Raw genomic sequence first — 18749 nt, forward strand, 5'->3', positions numbered from 1 at the left:
CAAACAGCAGTTGATGCTAGATCACTTGTTAATTTTAAATGTGAGATTGATAGATTTCTGTTAACAAAAGGTGTTAAGGGATATGGGCCAAAGACAGGTATGTGGAGTTAGGTCACAGATCAGCCATGATCTCATTGAATGGCGGAACAGGCTTGAGGGACTAAATGGCCGACTCCTGGTCCTATAACAACATAACTGCCACCAGCAGAAAAGAAGTGAGATACACATTAAAATAAAACGAGATTCGGATTCAAACTTCTCCATTTATAATGATGTGTGGCGAGCTGAGGGCACATTTACATTGCAACAAGTGCGGTTCTGGTTCCATTAAGGCAGATCCCCATTTGCATTGCTTGGCTCCTGCCTATCCTGTTTAGGAGTGAGCTCTGCACATGCCAGGATACACCACACGCACAGCTCTTGCCCCAACAGAAAGTTAATTGCTCAGAGAACGGGAATGGGAGAATTTCCACTCTCTAAACATTTAATTGAGATAAAGCATGTTTAAAACAAAAGTGCCCAGGAGGCCCAGCAGACCCCTGTGAGGTTTGTAAACCAGGGTTGACATCACGCTGGATTATCACTCCATGCAATGTCAAACCCAAATGCCATCTCCAGAGTGTCTCACTCCACTTGGCTCCAGGGTCAGGTCAGTCTTAAACAACTATGGAATTATACTGCAAATTTAGAGTTGGTTCAAAGTGGACTGAAGCTAAACTTGCGCAGTGTAAATATACCCTAAGTCAGCTGAACTTGTTTTGTTAATTATTTTTCAGCTGACTACAGTCCTGGCACATTTCTTTATTATAAAGTGGTGTGAACTAACAAAGCATTCGGAGATTTCTCTTGTTAAGCTACACTCTGCTCTGTGGGCTAGAACGGAGTTTCACCCAGGACCGCGGGTTTGTTCTAACAGGAAATCTGTCAAAGCAGTTTGTTATAATTAGGTACCATTTTATTCAAACTAACATTCGGAACATTAGACCTAATATATAACCATATAAATTATGGGGGGCTAACTTTCAGTGTCAGCTGTGGCTCAGTGGGTAGCACACTTTGTCTCTGAGTCAGAAGGTTGTGGGTTCAAGTCCCACTCCAAGGGCTCAAGCACATTAAAGCTAGGCTGACACTCCAGTGCAGTGCTGAGGGAGCGCTGCACTGTCGGAGGTGTCGTCTTTTGGATGAGACGTTAAACCGAGGCCCCGTCTGCTCTCTCAGGTGGGCGTAGAAGGTCCCATGGCACTGTTTCGAAGAAGAGCAGGGGAGTTATCCCCGGTGTCCTGGCCAATATTTATCCCTCAACCAACATAACAAAAACAGATTATCTGATCATTATCACATTGCTGTTTGTGGGAGCTTGCTGTGCGCAAATTGGCTGCCGCGTTTCCCACATTACAACAGTGACTCCACTTCAAACAGTACTTCATTGGCTGTTAAAACGCTTTGAGACTTCCGGTGGTCATGAAAGGCGCTATATAAATGCAAGTCTTTCTGTAGGTGTTTAACCTCCTTTGGCAGTTACTGCATGGTAATTATGCACAGTTACTTTCCAGATTGGTAGAACACCAATTTCCGCCTGTTTATGATCTTATTTATTTATCACGGTAAGTTAACATGCCCAACAGAACAAAAGATGTAATCATGCAAACTGAACAGTTTAACCACAGGACCTGACCCGTTTGACCTGGGTTTGGCTTTGCTTTCAATTGGCTCAAAAAAGAAGCGGTGGTTGATAAACACATAAGCCCCATTCCAGAGCTTCATATTTGAATGAAACAAGAAGAAAAAAAAATTGATGAGCTCAAAAAATAAAATAACTTAAACGACTAACAACATTTCAAAAAATCAGAAGGAGGTACAAAGCACTTCAGAAAGTTCAATGACCTCAGTTGGGGTGGCAAGGATGAGGATGGCCCATGACAAGGCCCACAAGCAAAAGAAAGGGTGGTGGCCTTCCACAAATACAAATCACTCACTGCCCCAGAGGCTCAGCAGCAATACTGTTTAACTTTACCAGTAAGTGCCCAGGAGGTCCAGCAGGCCCCTGTGAGGTTTGTAAACCAGGGTCGACATCACGCTGGATTATCACTCCATGCAGCCACCTCCAGAGTGTCTCACTCCACTTGGCTCCAGAGTCACCAAGTCTACCAAGACTTTGGATTCTGGCAAATTCAAAAGAAACCATTCGACATTATATTATGTAATTCCCCTTATAAAAAATATTCTCCACATGTAACGCAAGTCAAAATGATATGATTGCAAATACACATTGCACAGCACAGAAAACTGTGCATATTCACCGTCTTCCTTTAAATAAACACTGCTTTGTTCTTTTTAATCAAAACATAGTGGAATATCTTTAGTAGAGTCTAAAGTCGCATACAGGAAACTTTTTTAAATCTGGCATGGACAGGACCGACGTGGTGCCGGTTCATCAAAAATTCCGGATAACCGAAAGCTATAGTAAAAGATACGGAGCTGAGAGCTCCGTATAAAGCAACAAACCCTGTTGCTTAGCAACAGGTTCAGAACAATCGCCACAAGTTGCAAGCGTCTCTGTAGCTTAGCAACAGCTGCAGCCGCACCCTTGCACAGCAACACATGGAGGAAGGCAAGTAATAAAAGCTACCTGAACCTACTCCTGAATTTTGCCGGTTAACCGAGATTTCCGGTTATTTAGGTGCTGGTAAATCGAAAGTTTCCTGTATTCATAAATCATATTTTAATATCTACTCAGTTGCTTAAAACATATACCTATCCTGCTGATTCCTCAGTGTTTTATCTGAGAAGGGGACATGGTGGACTCAGATCAGCATCTGAGGGACATAACATAATGGGGATTTTTCATTTGTCTTTTCCTCCCTTCCTCTACTGAAGGTGCTGATTCTGGCTGGGGCACAGTTACGAGGACACCTTAGAACCTTCTAATTGTAACAACCCTTTTGCGGCCAAAGTTCAAATCAACTAACTCAGCACAGACCAGGCTTTGGCCTCAGGTCTGCTGGCCTGTATGGTTTAGTAGTACACCTTTGTCGCTGGACAATTTATTATGTCTGAAGTCAATGGAAAAGAAAATTGGGCAGGGAGCAAGATGGGCTTCCAATTTGCAATCACCCAAGACCAATTTCACCCCCACTCTTTCAACCTAATGTGCATTCTGAAGTTTATAGAATAGGAAAAATGGCGACAATAGGAGTGTAATCACTACAGTGTCATCGCAAACGCAGCCTCTCTGTTTTTAAAAAAACTCGATATAAGCTTTATTTGAATAAAGCTTTTGAAATTTGTCCTCCAGTGCTTCTTTAAATAATCTTGAAAAACAATTGAGCAGAAACTGCAAGAAGCTGAAGAAAAATATTCCATCAATATAGTTGACTGAACAGTATTGACGCATCCTGGGAAATTCAGTACGCTGCACATGTTCAGGCTGCACACTCAAAACTCAATTCTCAGCAACTCACAACAAAAATATCATCCAATCTTGGCCTTTTGTGAGAGACTGAGGCCTTCAAGTGAAAATTTAATGAAGACATTAAAAGATATTTAAAAAATCAATTAATACATTTAAGTGTGTTATTGTGAAATATGTATTTTAAAATTTTGTTTAAGTCCTTGGGGGAAAAATTTGGTTGCTTTGCACCTCCCGTTAGCACCCTCTTAGGGCGTTAACGGGGCGCAAAGCAACTAGCGCCCAGGTGTGGCGCCGCCAGCGCCTCCCGCGAAATTCAGTGGGAGGTTAGCGGCGGCGCTAACCATTAGCGCCCCACGGCACTCTGCTGCCGGTGATGACGTCATTGCCGTGCGCAGCAGCCATTTTTGTTGCTGGCCGCCTGCCAGCACCTGCCCCCGTTGCTGTCCCTGGCCTCTGTATCTGCCGCACCCCCCGCTGAGTGCCGGCTGCGCTCCATGAGTCCGGCACTTCTCTTGAGTGCCGGGCTCTTTTGCCAGCACTCCCGATCCCCGGGGGCCCAGCTGGGCCCTGGATCGTACTGCGCAAGACCCCTCCCCTTTAAGAAGGGAAGGAAGGCCTGCAGTACTGCGGCACGTCACGCCGCGATATTCCCTCGCAGCGCCCCAAGAGGGAGTCGGGGCACTTCCAGTAGCACCCCGCTTCCCTCTTGGGGTGCTACCACTCAATTTCGGTTGCAGGGGCACAAATTTTTCCGGGGCACTAAAAGGCAGCGTGACTCAACTTTTCGCCCCTTATTTTGGACAGTAAAAAATTCACTTACTGGAGAAAAAATTGGCAAATTAAAATTTTTGGAAAGCATTTTGAGTGAATTGTGGGGATAAGATAATATGGCACCAATCAGTGAGCAGATTGTGTAATTTGAGGGTGTTGAGTTTACATAGACAGCTCTATTATAAATGTGGACACAGGAAATAATAATGCAAAAAGCTATTAGAGAAATGACAAAAAAAATGACTACAGGAAATAAGGTTTTAGGCTGGAAATGCAAATAGACATAAGCTTTTAAATAGTACTGTATATAGATTTGTGTGTGTGTTATACTACCTGTAGTATCTTATTTCTAAACATATATTTATAGAAATTATACATAACTAATGTATAACACTGAGTTAATTGACAATATATTATGAAAAACAAATACGTGTGAGATTCAGTAGGTTGATTCAATATACAATGTTGGCCAGCTTCAATTGGGAGCAACAATAACCTTTTATGTTCCACAGCTCCCTTTTGCCTTAAAGCTTTAGTTTTGACCTACTTTCTCAGTCACTCATTTCACATTGTTCAGAGACTTCCTGCAACCAACAAGTCCCCTCACAGGGCACAATATTTCATTGATTTCCATTTCGACAATTTTCCCCCCCATTTGATATGACTTCTGGAGCCCATCATTTTTTATTTGCAAAATTCTTGCATTGAATTATCAAGTTCTTGCTCCTCAAAATGATGCTTTTTCTCTTCAGTGTGTTTTCTCTATGACTTTCCTCAGGATAGTGCCAGTGGAAATACCATCTGCTAAAGCTCCAATGGTTTGGTTCCTTGCTAAACTATGTAATTTGCATAATGTTAATGTAAATTCAATCATTTTCAAAGATAAACATACTTGGGCAGTAAATAGGTCATTAGCGCTCACTTTAGCATCCTCAATTACGGTACTGAATAGTTCCACTCTAAATTGCTGCTGTTAAATTGCTCTAATTTAAAGTCAATCGTTTCGAAGAATTTTAGTATGCAGTGATGAATCCTGCCATGTATTACAGTAGACTTTGCGCTAGGCGCTATCTGGGAGTCGGACAAAGGCGCATGTTAGCCATGCCAACTATTACCAGCACTAACTTTAGGGTCTTGTTTAAATTTTAATGGGGAGAGACTGTTCACAAAAATAGATAGTCCAACTTTGGAGAGTGGTGCAAATTTGCAAATCAGACATCAGTCTAGCACAAGCTGCTTGTGGTTCATTCATTTCCACACAGATTCACATTTTACAGTGTAGCTTGAATAAAAGAATACAAGTCAACGACAGGCATACATTGGCTCTAGATTTTTCGAATGAAACAAAGTGGAGTAGGTATGCATCTATTTGTACTGTTCTCTTTGTTGCATTTCTTTCTCCATGAAACTCTTATCACTCCAACCGAAACAGTCCAAAATAAGAATGACTGGTGTTGGGGAGTAAGCTTGATATGTATGAACTAGCAAAGGGCAGAAGCTTATATTCAATGTCAGGAGAAGAAACATCTCGACTGACTGAAGAGGCAAATTAGAGGCAAAATATATTAGAAAGAGACAAGGAGAGTATATCCAGGCAGCCTGCAGAATTTATTAAATCGTTTGTTTTATTGCGAGAAATTATCAATGAATTATTCAGACGACCTAGAACTAGAACTGGTGCAATAGGCTGAAGAGCAGGGATACCACGATGACTTTGTAAAGTTGCTGTGCTGTTTGATCTCATTTTCTCTTTCAATCTTTGAATACCAGGGAAAGATCAAAGGTAAACTTGAGATTTAAGGAGCAGCAACATGAAAAACCAAGGTTATAATGCCTAAGAAGAGATAATGTTTAATCCTGCTCTTTTTACACTTGACGTCGGTAATTTTTTCTTCCTGACCAGAAGTTTACCGATTTTTCCAGAGGTCAAATTATGCATCAATATTTCTGAAAAGAGCGCAGGGTTAGAACTGTGCTTTCACCTCTGGGACCTGCCTTGGATAGCTGTGATGAAAGTCCCTCAGTCTCTCTGGATTTTAATGTAATACGAGCAATCTCATTTAGTTCCTGTTGAGCGTGAAGCAGACTGTTCTAAATTGGCAGTCTCACTCAGCCACACTGAAATGGAGAGGTCACATTAGTAAAGAAGGTACTGCCATTCTCAGATTGGGAGTTGAGGTACAATGTCAGGACAAAGCAGATGGAGCTCGATTCCGCGTGGGACCTGTGCTAAAGCTGGTCTAGAGGCACTTGTTGCTGCCAGTGTGTACAAAATTGGAAAATGTTCTAACCGATAGCATTGACATTTCTTACCTTAATGAACACAAATAGTTCCCCAACACAATTTAGAGTTTCTGAAAAAGAACAAAATATTTAAGGCCATTAAATCTTACAGGACTGCTATGATGGCCTTTACACTTGAGTTATTTTGGAAGGATATTACAAACTTTGTTTGAAGTGCTTAAAGTTCTTTTTCATATTTGTATAGATTCTTTACTAAAGTATTTACATTTAATAGTACTCATTGTGGTTGTCAGAGATGGTTTCCTGTTTACAAGACTCTGAGATTGACGTAGATGGTGAATTCCATGCCTTCTGGGCATAATAAATTCCTCTTATAAAAACTGAAATTCGGTAGAAATTCAACATTAAAATTTCCAAAATTTGTTAATATTAACCAAAGATGTCCCGTGTATGGACTTATATTGGAACTTTTCCAAAGCTCATTGCATTGTTTTCAGTTTGTAAGTTCATACAGCATTGAAACCATTAGTAAATCAAAGTTCTTCACTATGCGTCCAGAGTAAGAATGGAAGTTGCTTGTCTTTATCGCTGCGTTTTAGAATTTTTACCCTGGGATAGTGCGTGGCTTTTAAAACTGCGGCAGGCAACACAACCCAGATAAGTTGGGTGGCAGGGGAAGGGGGAGGAATTCAATTGTGTTTAGTAAAGCTGGCATTGCAAACCACAGTGCTCATGAAGATTTTGCACAGGCAGCACATTCTTTCAAACCAGGCTGGATGTTTACGTTGCTTTGATGAAGTCAAACCTTTGAATTGTTTGGTTATAAAAAAAGTCTGCAAGTGCAGGTCTGTCAGCATCAGTAAGAGAAAAATAGGTTAATGTTATGTGTGTAATGAAGGAGGTTACACCCAAACGTTAGTCTATCTTTTTCTTTCAGGTGCTAATTGATCGCCACTGGATTTCCAATGTTTTCTGTCTTTATTTATTAGTACTGCAATAATGAAGATGGTACAATATTAAACTTGACTGTTAAAAGAGGAATATCTCACAATGTGGCCTAGCTTAAGATTTTTTTTTACCAGTAACAATTGCTGGAATATTTATTCAGCTTTTCCAATAGCATTTTTTTTAATGCTTTTTATTTTTTAAAAAGCGAATACTTTGCGGTGAGGCCTTTAAACTTCTTACCAAATATTCATGGGCAAATCTCACCCATAATATATTTCAAGTTCTACATATAGTGCGCGCTTCCTGACAGTGTCACATTTACTTTCTATCACACTTTGGCCTTCACACTTCAAACATCACACTTCAAGTAACACATTATCCTTCAGCATATCCTTTGACTCTCCGTGAGCAATGCCATGGGCGATTAGCTAGAATTACAAAGAATTACATAGGGGGGCGATTTTGTGACTGGGGGCGCGTTGGAGGCGGGACTGCTGCTTGTCGGGTCGATGTCCCGCCTCCATCGATTTGTGGCCAACCCACGCTATTTTCCCTTGATTGACCTTGTTAAGCTCGCCCAGCGGGTTTAGCAGGCCAATTAAGGGAAAGCCGGTTGCAGGGCATGTCAACGTATGACGTTTCATCTGTCAAATATTTTTGACAGATGAATTGTCATCATTTGACAGCTCTGTGAAGCTGTCAAACAGTGACATTCTCTGCAGTTTGATGAGGTCTTGCATACAAGGCCTCATCAACCTTCTTTCTTTTACAGAATTGAGATGTTTGTTGCATCTGATAATGCAACGGCCATCTCTCATCTGCAACACGGAGGTCCGAGACTCTCCGCATACAAACCGACTGAAGCCTGCAGGAAGAAACAAAAGTAAGTACACTTTTAAAAACACTTTGCACTTCCCTCAGATACTCACCTCTCCACTCTTGCACCCATCACTTACCTTCACACCACACTTTAGCACCCCCCCTGACCCCCGCAGACCCAGTACTCGCTGAGCTGAGCTGGCGGGTTTTGGAGCCTTCGGGAAGCCCGCACTTGTGAGGGCACAAAGGGGATAATCCTATATTCTGCCTGTTAACTACCTGTTAACAGGCAGTTAATAGCCTTTAATCCCTTCCCGCCTCCAAGGAGAAGGGACCCGGCGTGGGACGGCTACCCGCCTCCTGGGAAGATGGCATGGAGGCGGGTTGGGGGCCCCAAAATCTGCCATTTTCCTGGTAGTCCCGCCTCCATACCCGCCTCCCCAGGGCTGGCAAAATTGCTCCCTTAGAATATACAGCAGACATAATCAATTTGACTCAACCGGTCCATGCCAACATTTATGCTTCACTTGAGTCTCCTCCCATCCTTATTCATCTAACTCTGACAGCTTAACCCTCTATTCCCTTCTGAACTTTCTTCTGAATTCCCTATTTGATTTCTTAGTAGCTATTTTATATTGATGACCTCTAGTTTTTCTCTTCCCCAAAAGTCAAAACACTCTCTGTGTATTTTCAAGAGGAAAGAGACCCAGCCTGTTCATCCTTTCCTGATAGGTATAACCTCACATTTCTGGTATCATCTTTGTAAATCTTTTTTCCAACCCTCTCCAGTGCCTCTATATGCTTTTTATAATATGGCGACCAGAACTGTACGCAGTGGTCTAATCAAGGTTCAATACAAGTTTAGCATAACTTCTCTACTTTTCAATTCTATTGCTATCTGCTAATATTTCTAATTTATCAATGAATTCTTATAATCACATGTTATCTAGCCTTCCAATTTGAACAGCCATTTATGTAGCATAACTGAGGATGGAAACAAAATATTTCTTCATACCCTTGTTTCCCAGCAGCCAAGCTGATTTTACTGTCGTAGTGGATGCTGCTGGGAGCTAGGATGCCAGCCAGCATGTGGTGAGTTTCTCCACCTAATAATAGAATTAGAATATCTGTTAATGTACCTAGAAGACCTAAAGGAACCAATCGGAAACAAGACTCCACGCCCCATTCAGTAAGACACTCAGAGATACCTCAAGGCACAGTATATGTGTTGGATGCTGTGCAGCCTAATTTACACCAGCTATATGGTGGCATTACAAGGTCTTGCATCACCGTTAGCTAAAACCACCAGCGATCTTCTGGCTCCGCTGGTCCACCTCCAGCTACCTTCCTCTGCTGAGCAGGGATGTCACTACTCGGACCTCCTTGAAATCCTCCGACAGCCAGCCTGGTAGGATTGTTGCAGCACAATGTTCATCATGCTATGTCACTAAGCGACTGACACACTTCATCTAGAGCCATCCTTTGTTCTTTGAATATCTCTTAATGTCTCTCAATGCCTCTTAATCTCTCCTGCTTTCTATCCTATATCTGACCTTCCCTTTTGTTCTTTCATCCCCTCCCCCTTTTCCCAGCCCCCACTTGCTTTAAAATCTATCCCTTTTCCTGCTTTTTTTCCAGTTCTGACGAAGGGTCTTTGACCTAAAACGTTAACTCCGTTTCTCTCTCCACCGATGCTGCCTGGCCTGCTGAGTTTTTCCAGCGTTTTCTGTTGTTATTAAGAGCCTGACACAGTCATGCTTCTTCCTTCAAAAGCTATACACCAACTAGCACTAGTATTGCCCACATTACAACAGTGACTACACGTCAAAAGTACTTCATTGGCTGTAAAGCACTTTGAGACAACAGAAAATGCTGGAAAAACTCAGCAAGTCAGGCAACATCGGTCGTGAAAGGCGTTATATAAATGCAAGTCTTTTTTTCTTTCTTTCTAGTCCGGAGCCTCTTACAACACTAATTTAACTTTTTCTTTCCCCATGTAAAAAATAGCAGAATCACTTGTTTACCTTTTTGATCAATGATTTGTTTCATCCTGACTCTTTTCCCCGCTTCTGCAAAAAACAGTTATTACAGCCAATTAAAATGAAGGAAAACAAGTTGTGCCTGTGCACCAAGGTGGTTTTGTGTCAGTTTTGCCTAATTTTTTTTTGTAGTGTTCTGGCATTTTCATCAGACTTTCATTACTGGGATTTCATTGCTGCAAAGTATTGTGTAAAATGTGGCTTGCGTGGTGCTAGGTATTATCTTAAATAATCAGATCGAGTTTAGTTTTCATTTATTTCATATCAGTGTCACATCTATAGCCAAATCAGCAACGTGCAAAATCCAATTGCTCATTGTCATATGGGGGAATGCCCATTTTTTCTGCAATTAACAACCTGCTAACAAAATTATGAGATGTGCAGCTTTGAAACCTGTGATTTTGGAGAATGTCATTTAGTTAGTAGGCCCTTAATTACAGTTCTACCATTTTTGTTAAAATGATGGATTTCATCACATTTACAGGCAGTTTTTCAATGTTGTGATGTTTTCAACTTGAAACTTCCACCTGATTACATCTGAAGGAGTGACAATAAAAGGATACGTTTTAGCCAAATCTCATATTATAGTAGTGTGTTGAATAAAGGTTTTGGAGATAGCATGCAATATGCGTATACTGTACCCCTTACACTGCATTATAAAGACAGAAGTGAAAATGTATTTGTTTAAAATATTGGGTGAATAAACTGCAGGGATATGGGGAAAGAGCGGGGGAGTGGGACTAACTGGATTGCTCTTCGAAAGAGCCGGCGCAGAATCGATGGGCCGAATGGCCTCCTTCTGTGCTGCACCATTCTATGATTCTATGACATGCACAATTTCTATTAAAAAATGTGTAAACATTGTTCATTTTCTTTTAGCTCAATGGCGGCAGAAATCAACACCCTCATGACTATGACAATGAACTTAACAGCTAACAATTCCCAGGAGATGCCCTGCAACTTGACAGCCGGCCGGTTGGAGAAGGTGGTTCTTCCAGTCTTGTACACTGTCATCATTTGTGTCGGGCTGCCCGCCAACTTCATGGCTTTATGGATGCTTCTGCAACAAAACAGAAAGCACGGCATCCTCCTTTACCTGATGAACCTCGCGATGGCTGATCTCATCAGTTGCCTGACTCTTCCCTTCCGAGCAACATTGCTTCTCATGGGAGACTATTGGAAGGAGAGCTCGCCCACATGCACCATTGTAATGATTATCATTAACTTCAGTTTCTACTACACCGTGAGCTGCAGCACCATTTTCCTTGCGTTCATCAGCATCAGCCGATATGCAATGATTGTAAAGCCCAACAACAGGCAGCTGAATAAGTTCTATGTTACGAGTTTTGCCCAGCGTGCCTGTACCGGCACCTGGGTCATAACAACAATCCCCATTCTTGCATTGAATTTAAACTACTTCTTCAAAGAAGTGAACTTGATCGATGATGTTCGGGATTCTGTGTGTTATAACATTCAGTTGCAATACGGCAAAAAAGTGTCTGCCAACGCGTTTGTTACAGTTGCCATAATATTCTTGATTATTTTAGTTACGTTTGCATTTTCTTATGCATCGATAGCACTGCACCTGTGCACAGTGAGGAGAAAAAGCGTTAGTCAACGCAACCGAGTGATCCATTTTCGAGCACAGATGATCATCATCGCTGCCATGACTGGATTCATTGTCTGCCATTTGCCTTATCACATTTATCAGATTGTAGCCGGGCTGCAGAGATTAAGCGATGACAACTGCCAGTGGCTTCTGGAAACTCATCACGTGAAGCTGATATCATTGTGGTTTGTCTCATTGAGCAGTTGCCTGAATCCTATTCTGTACTTTCTACTCTCTAAGTCCTTTGTGGAGAGCAGATCAAAGAGGTAGATTTGATATCACACCGCTGTACGTTCAGGCTCACAGGAAAAAACAAAACCTACAGTTCTTTGGTGGCATGGCTCACAGGCTTCAGCATTTGTAGCAATGTGCCGCTGTAGTTACTATTTTTAAAAGTAGTAAAGAATCATTGTTGCAAAGCACGTCACCAAGCTCCAAAATGTGTCCCTACTGATCTGGTCATTGGGACAATAATTACATAGAATTACATAGAATACACAGCACAGAAACAGGCCATCCGGCCCAGCTAGTCCATGCCAGCGTTTATGCTCCACACGAGCCTCCTCCCATTCTTGCTCATCTAACTCTATCAGCATAACCCTCTATTCCCTTCTCCCTCATATGTTTATCTAGTCTCCCCTTAAATACATCTATAATATTCAGCTCAACTACTCCCTGTGGTAGCGAGTTCCACATTCTCACCACTCTCTGGGTAAAGAAGTTTCTTCTGAATTCCCTATTTGATTTATTGGTGACTATCTTCTGTTGATGGCTTCTAGTTTTGCTCTTTCTCACAAGTGGAAACACTCTGTTTACGCAATCGAAACCTTTCATAATTTTAAAGGCCTCTATTAGGTCACCATGTCATCAATCAAAGCTCCTCTGATAAATGATTTATATTTAGGCAAAAACTAAGAAATGAATCTGAACAAATTGGTCAATTGGGGAGCTATTTTCTATGATTATTACTGAGACTGCACTCCCTTGTTGTTGTAGCAGAAATATTAGGGACCATTAACATGAAATTGTCTTCTGTTTGCCAGTTGTCAGTGATCTGTGCTGAATGTTGTTAAGCTGTAACATGCTTGCTCGCAAACCAAAAAGTGATCACATAATTACATCCCATCTGGCTCAACCCAGAGAAACGACATAACTTTATCCAAATGTTTCAAAGTAGAGAGATAACTGCTTCTAGACTAGAGGGAATAGTATTTGCAGGGGTCAATATTACCAAGAAAAATTGTACACTCCAAAAACTGTTGGTGCCAGATTTAGCATCCAAGAGGTGGGAGATAGGTAGGTGAATTCATCAATCATGCACTATTACCTTTAGCACTTTCTCTCTCCAGGTCCAATATCATTCAAGCCTTCTGGCTCTGCAATTAATTGCAATCTTCTAAACAGATTAATAAAAAAAGTCTATCGAGATCCGAAAATCTTTGGAGTATCATCCTTTATCTCGATAGAGACCAAGTGCTGGAAGAACTTATCAGCAGTTGCCTCCCTTTCAGAATTTGGCAGTAAAAGTTGGGTTTCAGGATGCATGGGCATGATGTCATTGTGCACGTTGATCCACACTGCATCACGCAACACGTGTGACAACGTCACTAATGCAATGTACGTGCTTCTCTGGATCGACTAAGACCAGGGAGAATTCTACCTGGTGCGGGTCAGAATCAGGAAGAAATCAGTTTTTATCTCTCCGCTAATCTGGAAAAATCCAAGAATTTATTAGTTGAGATCAGTAAAAAATTATTTTAAATGTTTCCAACCATAAGGATTTATTTCGGCATGAGCAAACAGATAAACCAAAATGGTGACCCCATTTAGAGTGAAATAGTAAGTTGAATTTCCTCAACTAGCTGTTCTCCACATATTCATCCACTGGAAAGCCATAATCAACCATCATTACATGTGCCTATTTAGCATTGTGGCACTGACGGGACCGAGCTGTTGCCGTCCCATCAAAACTGCCAGACAAACCAGCGCTAATGATAAAACATACGGAGCTTTTGAGCTCCATGTGAAGCAACAAACCCTGTTGCTTAGCAACAGCTTCAAAACAGTCGGCCGTAGCTTGCAAGCATCTCTGTAGCTAAGCAACAGCTTCAGCTAGACCTTGCAGAGCCTGACTGGAGAAAAAAAGCAACAAAAAGAAAAAAAACTTATCTGAACCGACTCCTGAATTTTGCCGGTGGATAGAGCTTTCTGGACATTTAACCTCCAGATAAACGAAAGTTTCCTGTATTATGTTTACTTGTCTCTTTCACACAATGATAAAAAGAGGCTAATGTTAAAACACATCCAAATCAACAAGAGATTAATAGTCATCAGTCTTGCCACCACAATCAAAACAAGTTCAGACCCTTACCTTGTATATGCCTTCCCCAGCCTACTGATTCAGTATGTTAACCTGGCGTGCTTATACTTGCAAGACAAAAGGCTGCTGTTGGTATTAGGAAGATGCCATGTTAAGATTACACCTGTGATGAATAGGGAAACTCTTCACATTTCAAATCATAAGAGTTTCGTATCCATTTATGAGATGTGGCTGGTCACAGGCAGTTGAGCTGAAGTATACATTTAGTCACCGGATGATATCCATGACCTTTCATAACTTCGTCAGGAGGTAAAGCATTATTCATATGCAAATAGGCTTTGATGCAAAGCAAGTAGAAACAACACAGACTGTTTGTTTTGTCCTCAAAACACCAAATTTAATATATTTGTGTCAAGCATGCAGTTAAGGTTCAGGATACAATGACTTTAATTTGAAAAGCTTTGTTCAATTATGGAAGATACCCTTTTAATTTCCTGTATCTTGAGTTGAACTTCAAAGGGTACAAGATGAATCTTTCTGAGCTCATTGACATAAAGGCTGGAAAGTCCATGTTGGTAAATGGAACTTCATGTAAAAATTATATTGCGGATGCTGCTCCAGATTTAGTATTATTAAGACAATTAGTAAAGTGTGGCATTTTTATTACTATTGTAGCTGAAAAGGTATAATTTAAAAGTTCTGTAATCATGTAAAATCTGCTGTATTGATTTTCTGCTATTGCCTACTTTTTACTTTTAATAAACCTGATTTGTAGTTTATAGCCTAAATCACATGGTCTATTGTAGTGTGTTTATTCTTCCACTATTTTAAGATTAGTCATAGAGTCATAGGGCTCGATTTTGCCAAGCACGAGGAGGCGGATTTGGAGGCATGCGAGGTGGTGAAATCGCAAAAAATGGCAGGCGGGCCCGATCCCGCCTCCACCCCGCCTCCGAGCAATTTTCCCAAATGTGTGTTTCCTGACCTCCTTTCCATCCTGCCTCCAAGAAGCGGGATAGGCCCTTAAGGCCCTTAACAACCACTTAATTGCCACTATTATCCCATTTTGAGAGGCCTTTCCGATTTTTAGACATTTCCCCCATCCTACACGCCTCCTCTGGAACACGCCAGGTAATCCTGGTGGCCTCACTAGTGGATTGCTTACTAAAAGCTGCAGCTCCACAATTACAAAGGATTTTTCACCGATGATCATTTGCAGGTGGCAGAACTTTGTTGTCTCAGGTCTGGGTGAACTTTTAGCAGGCATACTCATTGTTGTGGAAGTTTGGAGCCGGACACACATCTCCAATGTGACCTCCTGGGAAACCCCTCTCCCCACCTTGACTGAGTGCTTCCTCAACTGAGGCATATACCAGAAGCATGGTGACCATTTTCCTTTCCTCCTGGACATCAGATTCGGACGAAGACCAGCTGCGGCAGCAGCAGAACCATGAACAACAGCAGCACCCAACAGCAGGAGCATCAACAGGAGCAGCAAGCAGCTAGTCACCCACCTGAAGCTGCACAGGCCAGAAGGCGCCAGCGCGCGACAACATTGCTGCCCGGGATGCAAGGGACGCACTCATCTTGGCCAGATTTGGTGAGCCCGCACAATCAAACACTTTTGTCTCGCACGTTCTTACCAGAGCATCCACAATGGACAAGAACTTGCGGATTCCTATCACTCTGACCACAATACTGACAATTGCAAGGCGCCCTAAGCCCTCATGTGAAAGTCCCATTTGTGAAATGACACAGGCCACAACTTCAACAGTTTGCCATCAAATCTGTTTATAATACAATGACAATGATGGCTGGTCCAAATACAAAACATCACAGCGCCTAAGTGACTACCCTTGTGACTACTTATGCTTTATCTTCCTCTTACGCGTGCTCCTACGTGGTGCTTCCCCTGTGGCTTCAGCAGATGTGGAGGCCCCTTGCTCACTTTCTTGCTGCTCCTGCCTCGACGCCTTTGGCGGCCGTCCTCTGGGGTGGCAAACCTGTGTGGGCTCGGCAACAGTCTGCTGCTCCTGTGGCTTTGCCCATCTCAGTTGGGTGAGGACTCTGACCGAGGGCTCTGCAGTGGCATGGTCGTGTGAGCGCTTGGAGAGGAGCCTCCACTTCATTGTTCTCTGCCACCAACATCTCTCTCATGGGTCAGCCCCACTTCAGAGCTAGCAAGTTGTTTGTAACCTGGATTTTATTCTCCACAGAGACTAGTGATTTCGTTTAGTAGTGCATGTTTTAGCCAGTGTATGTTAGACCAAATAAATATAAGTATGATTTTTCACTGAAGCATTCCTGTCCGTGACTTATTCCATTTACACTCTGAATAATAATTCCCGGGTATAGAACTTTCGTGAGGCAGCGGTGATTTGAAACGTCCATCTAGCAATTGGGCTAGGATCAAAACCGCTCACATCTCTTGGCGACCAGCGGCAGGACCTGGGTTAAAGGAGTGTAAATCAGTCACGGACAGCGCTTCTGGCGAAAGATCCCAAATGGAGGAAAGGATTTCTTCATATGTGTTTAAGAAGGTTAACGTCACTAAGAAGTGAATGCTAGGCTTGTTGCGTGCTGAGCGTCCGGTGGACGCAGCGGCAGAATGGGCGGAGGGCAAGGAGCATAGGCGCAGCATTGAAAAGGCGATATGGCTCGTCTGTCTACAAAGACAAGTCTAACTGCTAGATAAGCAGGTTGCTAAGTTAGAGGCAGAGCTCAGGGAGTCCGAGGCACAGTCAGACGCAAGGGTTGTAGTAAGGAGCAGGTTATGCACGGAGCTAAGGGATGAGAAGCAGGGAAGAATAAGCCAGGAGGAAACCTTCCGGAACCATAAGGAGTTCCTGCAATGCCAGGTGACTGAGGCAAAGGGGAACGAGAGGGTGGTTAGGGAGGAGAACGCTCGCTTGTCGAGTGAGGTAAAGGTGCTGGGAGAGCAGTTGAAGGATATTCAGGTGGCATACAGAGTCGTCAGCGCTGGAGGGTTTGACACGGGTAATCATGGTCCTTGCCAGGAGCAGATCCGGAATTTGACCGATGCTCTATCTAAGGCCAAAGGGATTGTAGGATTCGCAAAATTGGACTTTGTATTAATAAGGGTCAAATGGCAGAAGAGGCCATGATTTTAAAGACTGTTTTAAAAGAAGCCCAGGAAAAAGGGGCATACAAAATGGCCACCATACCATGTGACCGGCTTATTGGGACATTTTAAAATGGTTCCTGCGAATCCTCAGACAGCTTTGTGGATTCAACCCACAGTAAGTTCTGGAAGCCGTTTCTGAGTGAATGAAACCAGACCCACACATATACATATATATATGGATTAGATGCAGATCCAATCAAGATCGGCCTGGAGACAGAGGCCATCTAAATGTTGACCCAGACAAAAGGGGACAATTTCATATTCATGAGAACAACACCAAGGACTAGATAATGAGATCAGCAGGACATTAAAAACAATGAAGGTCATTCCAGACCAGAGTTGGGCCTTTACCGGCCATCTCAAATATTTTAAAATATAATAACTGCCCCGCTGTGCTCCCAGCCCGCCAAAAGTTAAACAAAGACTAACCTGATTTTGGGCGGGAAGTGGAAGCTTCTGAAGGAAAAGTATAACTGGGAGACTCGGAAAGGAATTCGGCAGTTGGTTGAAGCCTCTTCGTAGTTGGAGCTTCTTCAGAGTGGCAGTTGAGTGGAAGCAGTTGCAGTTGGTTGGTTTGGTTGGTTGGCTTTCCAGCTTGCAGCCAGTCCAGTTTTTGAGCTGGGCAAAGAGGAGTTGGTTTGGGAGAAGATCAACAAACTCCTCTCCACCATCGGAGGAGGAAGAAGATTCAGCCAACATCAAGAAGGTCGTTTGAAGCCGGCGTCCCGCCCCGGGGAAAAACATCGGGAGATCATCGACCATCCCCGGGCCGTTGCCGAAACGAGAGGCCATCGAGCCAACTTGGGAGAAGAGACAAAAAAATAAAACCCCGAGAGAAGAAACCTTCCAGCCACTCCGGCTCGGGAAGAGACGAAAATTAAACTGAAGAAACCTATATGGAGACCAGCCCAAGGCTCCTCTGACCAGGGTTGAGCCAACAATCCTTGACCCCGCCGACATCCAGGCCCGCCGGTGTCCAGCCGCCCCGACCCCCACCTCAGGAGAGAGGTGTGGCGCAGCTCACAGGGGTTCCACGATCCACGAGGAGACGGGGCGCCTGAAGGGATCAAAACACAGACTTGCTTTCAAAACTTGGTACTTCCTAGTTGGACTGGTGAGCATGTTTCTGGCCCTTCACAATCAGATCTAGATAGGTTTAGTAAGGGGGTGGATTAAAGGGTACAATTAACATGAGTTGTTGTCCCTCGATGTTCCGTGTGTTTCCTTATTTCATGATGATTTTTGTAGAGTATAAGATGCCTGTATTTGCCTTAGTTAGTATTGTGTCGTTATGATTTGTTTGTGTTTTTCCCTCCCATGTACTCTCTTATCTGCTTGCATTTGATTTGTTCTTCCATATGCAATAAAATTTCATTTCGTTTCATCAAACTTGGTCTACAAGAGTTTTCTCTACATTGTAGTTCCTGCCCCAAAGTCCAGAG

The 18749-nt window shown here is 42.8% G+C and overlaps 1 protein-coding gene across 1 annotated transcript in view; it reads left to right on the top strand.

Moving 5' to 3' along the window:
- LOC147101793 (putative G protein-coupled receptor 82) overlaps positions 1-18199 on the top strand; it is a 28411-nt gene extending 10212 nt beyond the window's left edge. Inside the window, exon 2 of the mRNA XM_085965737.1 lies at positions 11113-18199. Coding sequence (XP_085821863.1) covers positions 11117-12112 — 996 coding nt within the window. The 5' untranslated portion in view covers positions 11113-11116 and the 3' untranslated portion in view covers positions 12113-18199. The remainder of the gene's footprint in view (positions 1-11112) is intronic.
- The last annotated feature ends 550 nt before the right edge of the window (positions 18200-18749 follow it).

Source organism: Somniosus microcephalus, chromosome 23 (assembly GCF_052327205.1).
Source record: "Somniosus microcephalus isolate GS21.2 chromosome 23, FLI_Smic_1.0, whole genome shotgun sequence".
Taxonomy (NCBI): domain Eukaryota; kingdom Metazoa; phylum Chordata; class Chondrichthyes; order Squaliformes; family Somniosidae; genus Somniosus; species Somniosus microcephalus.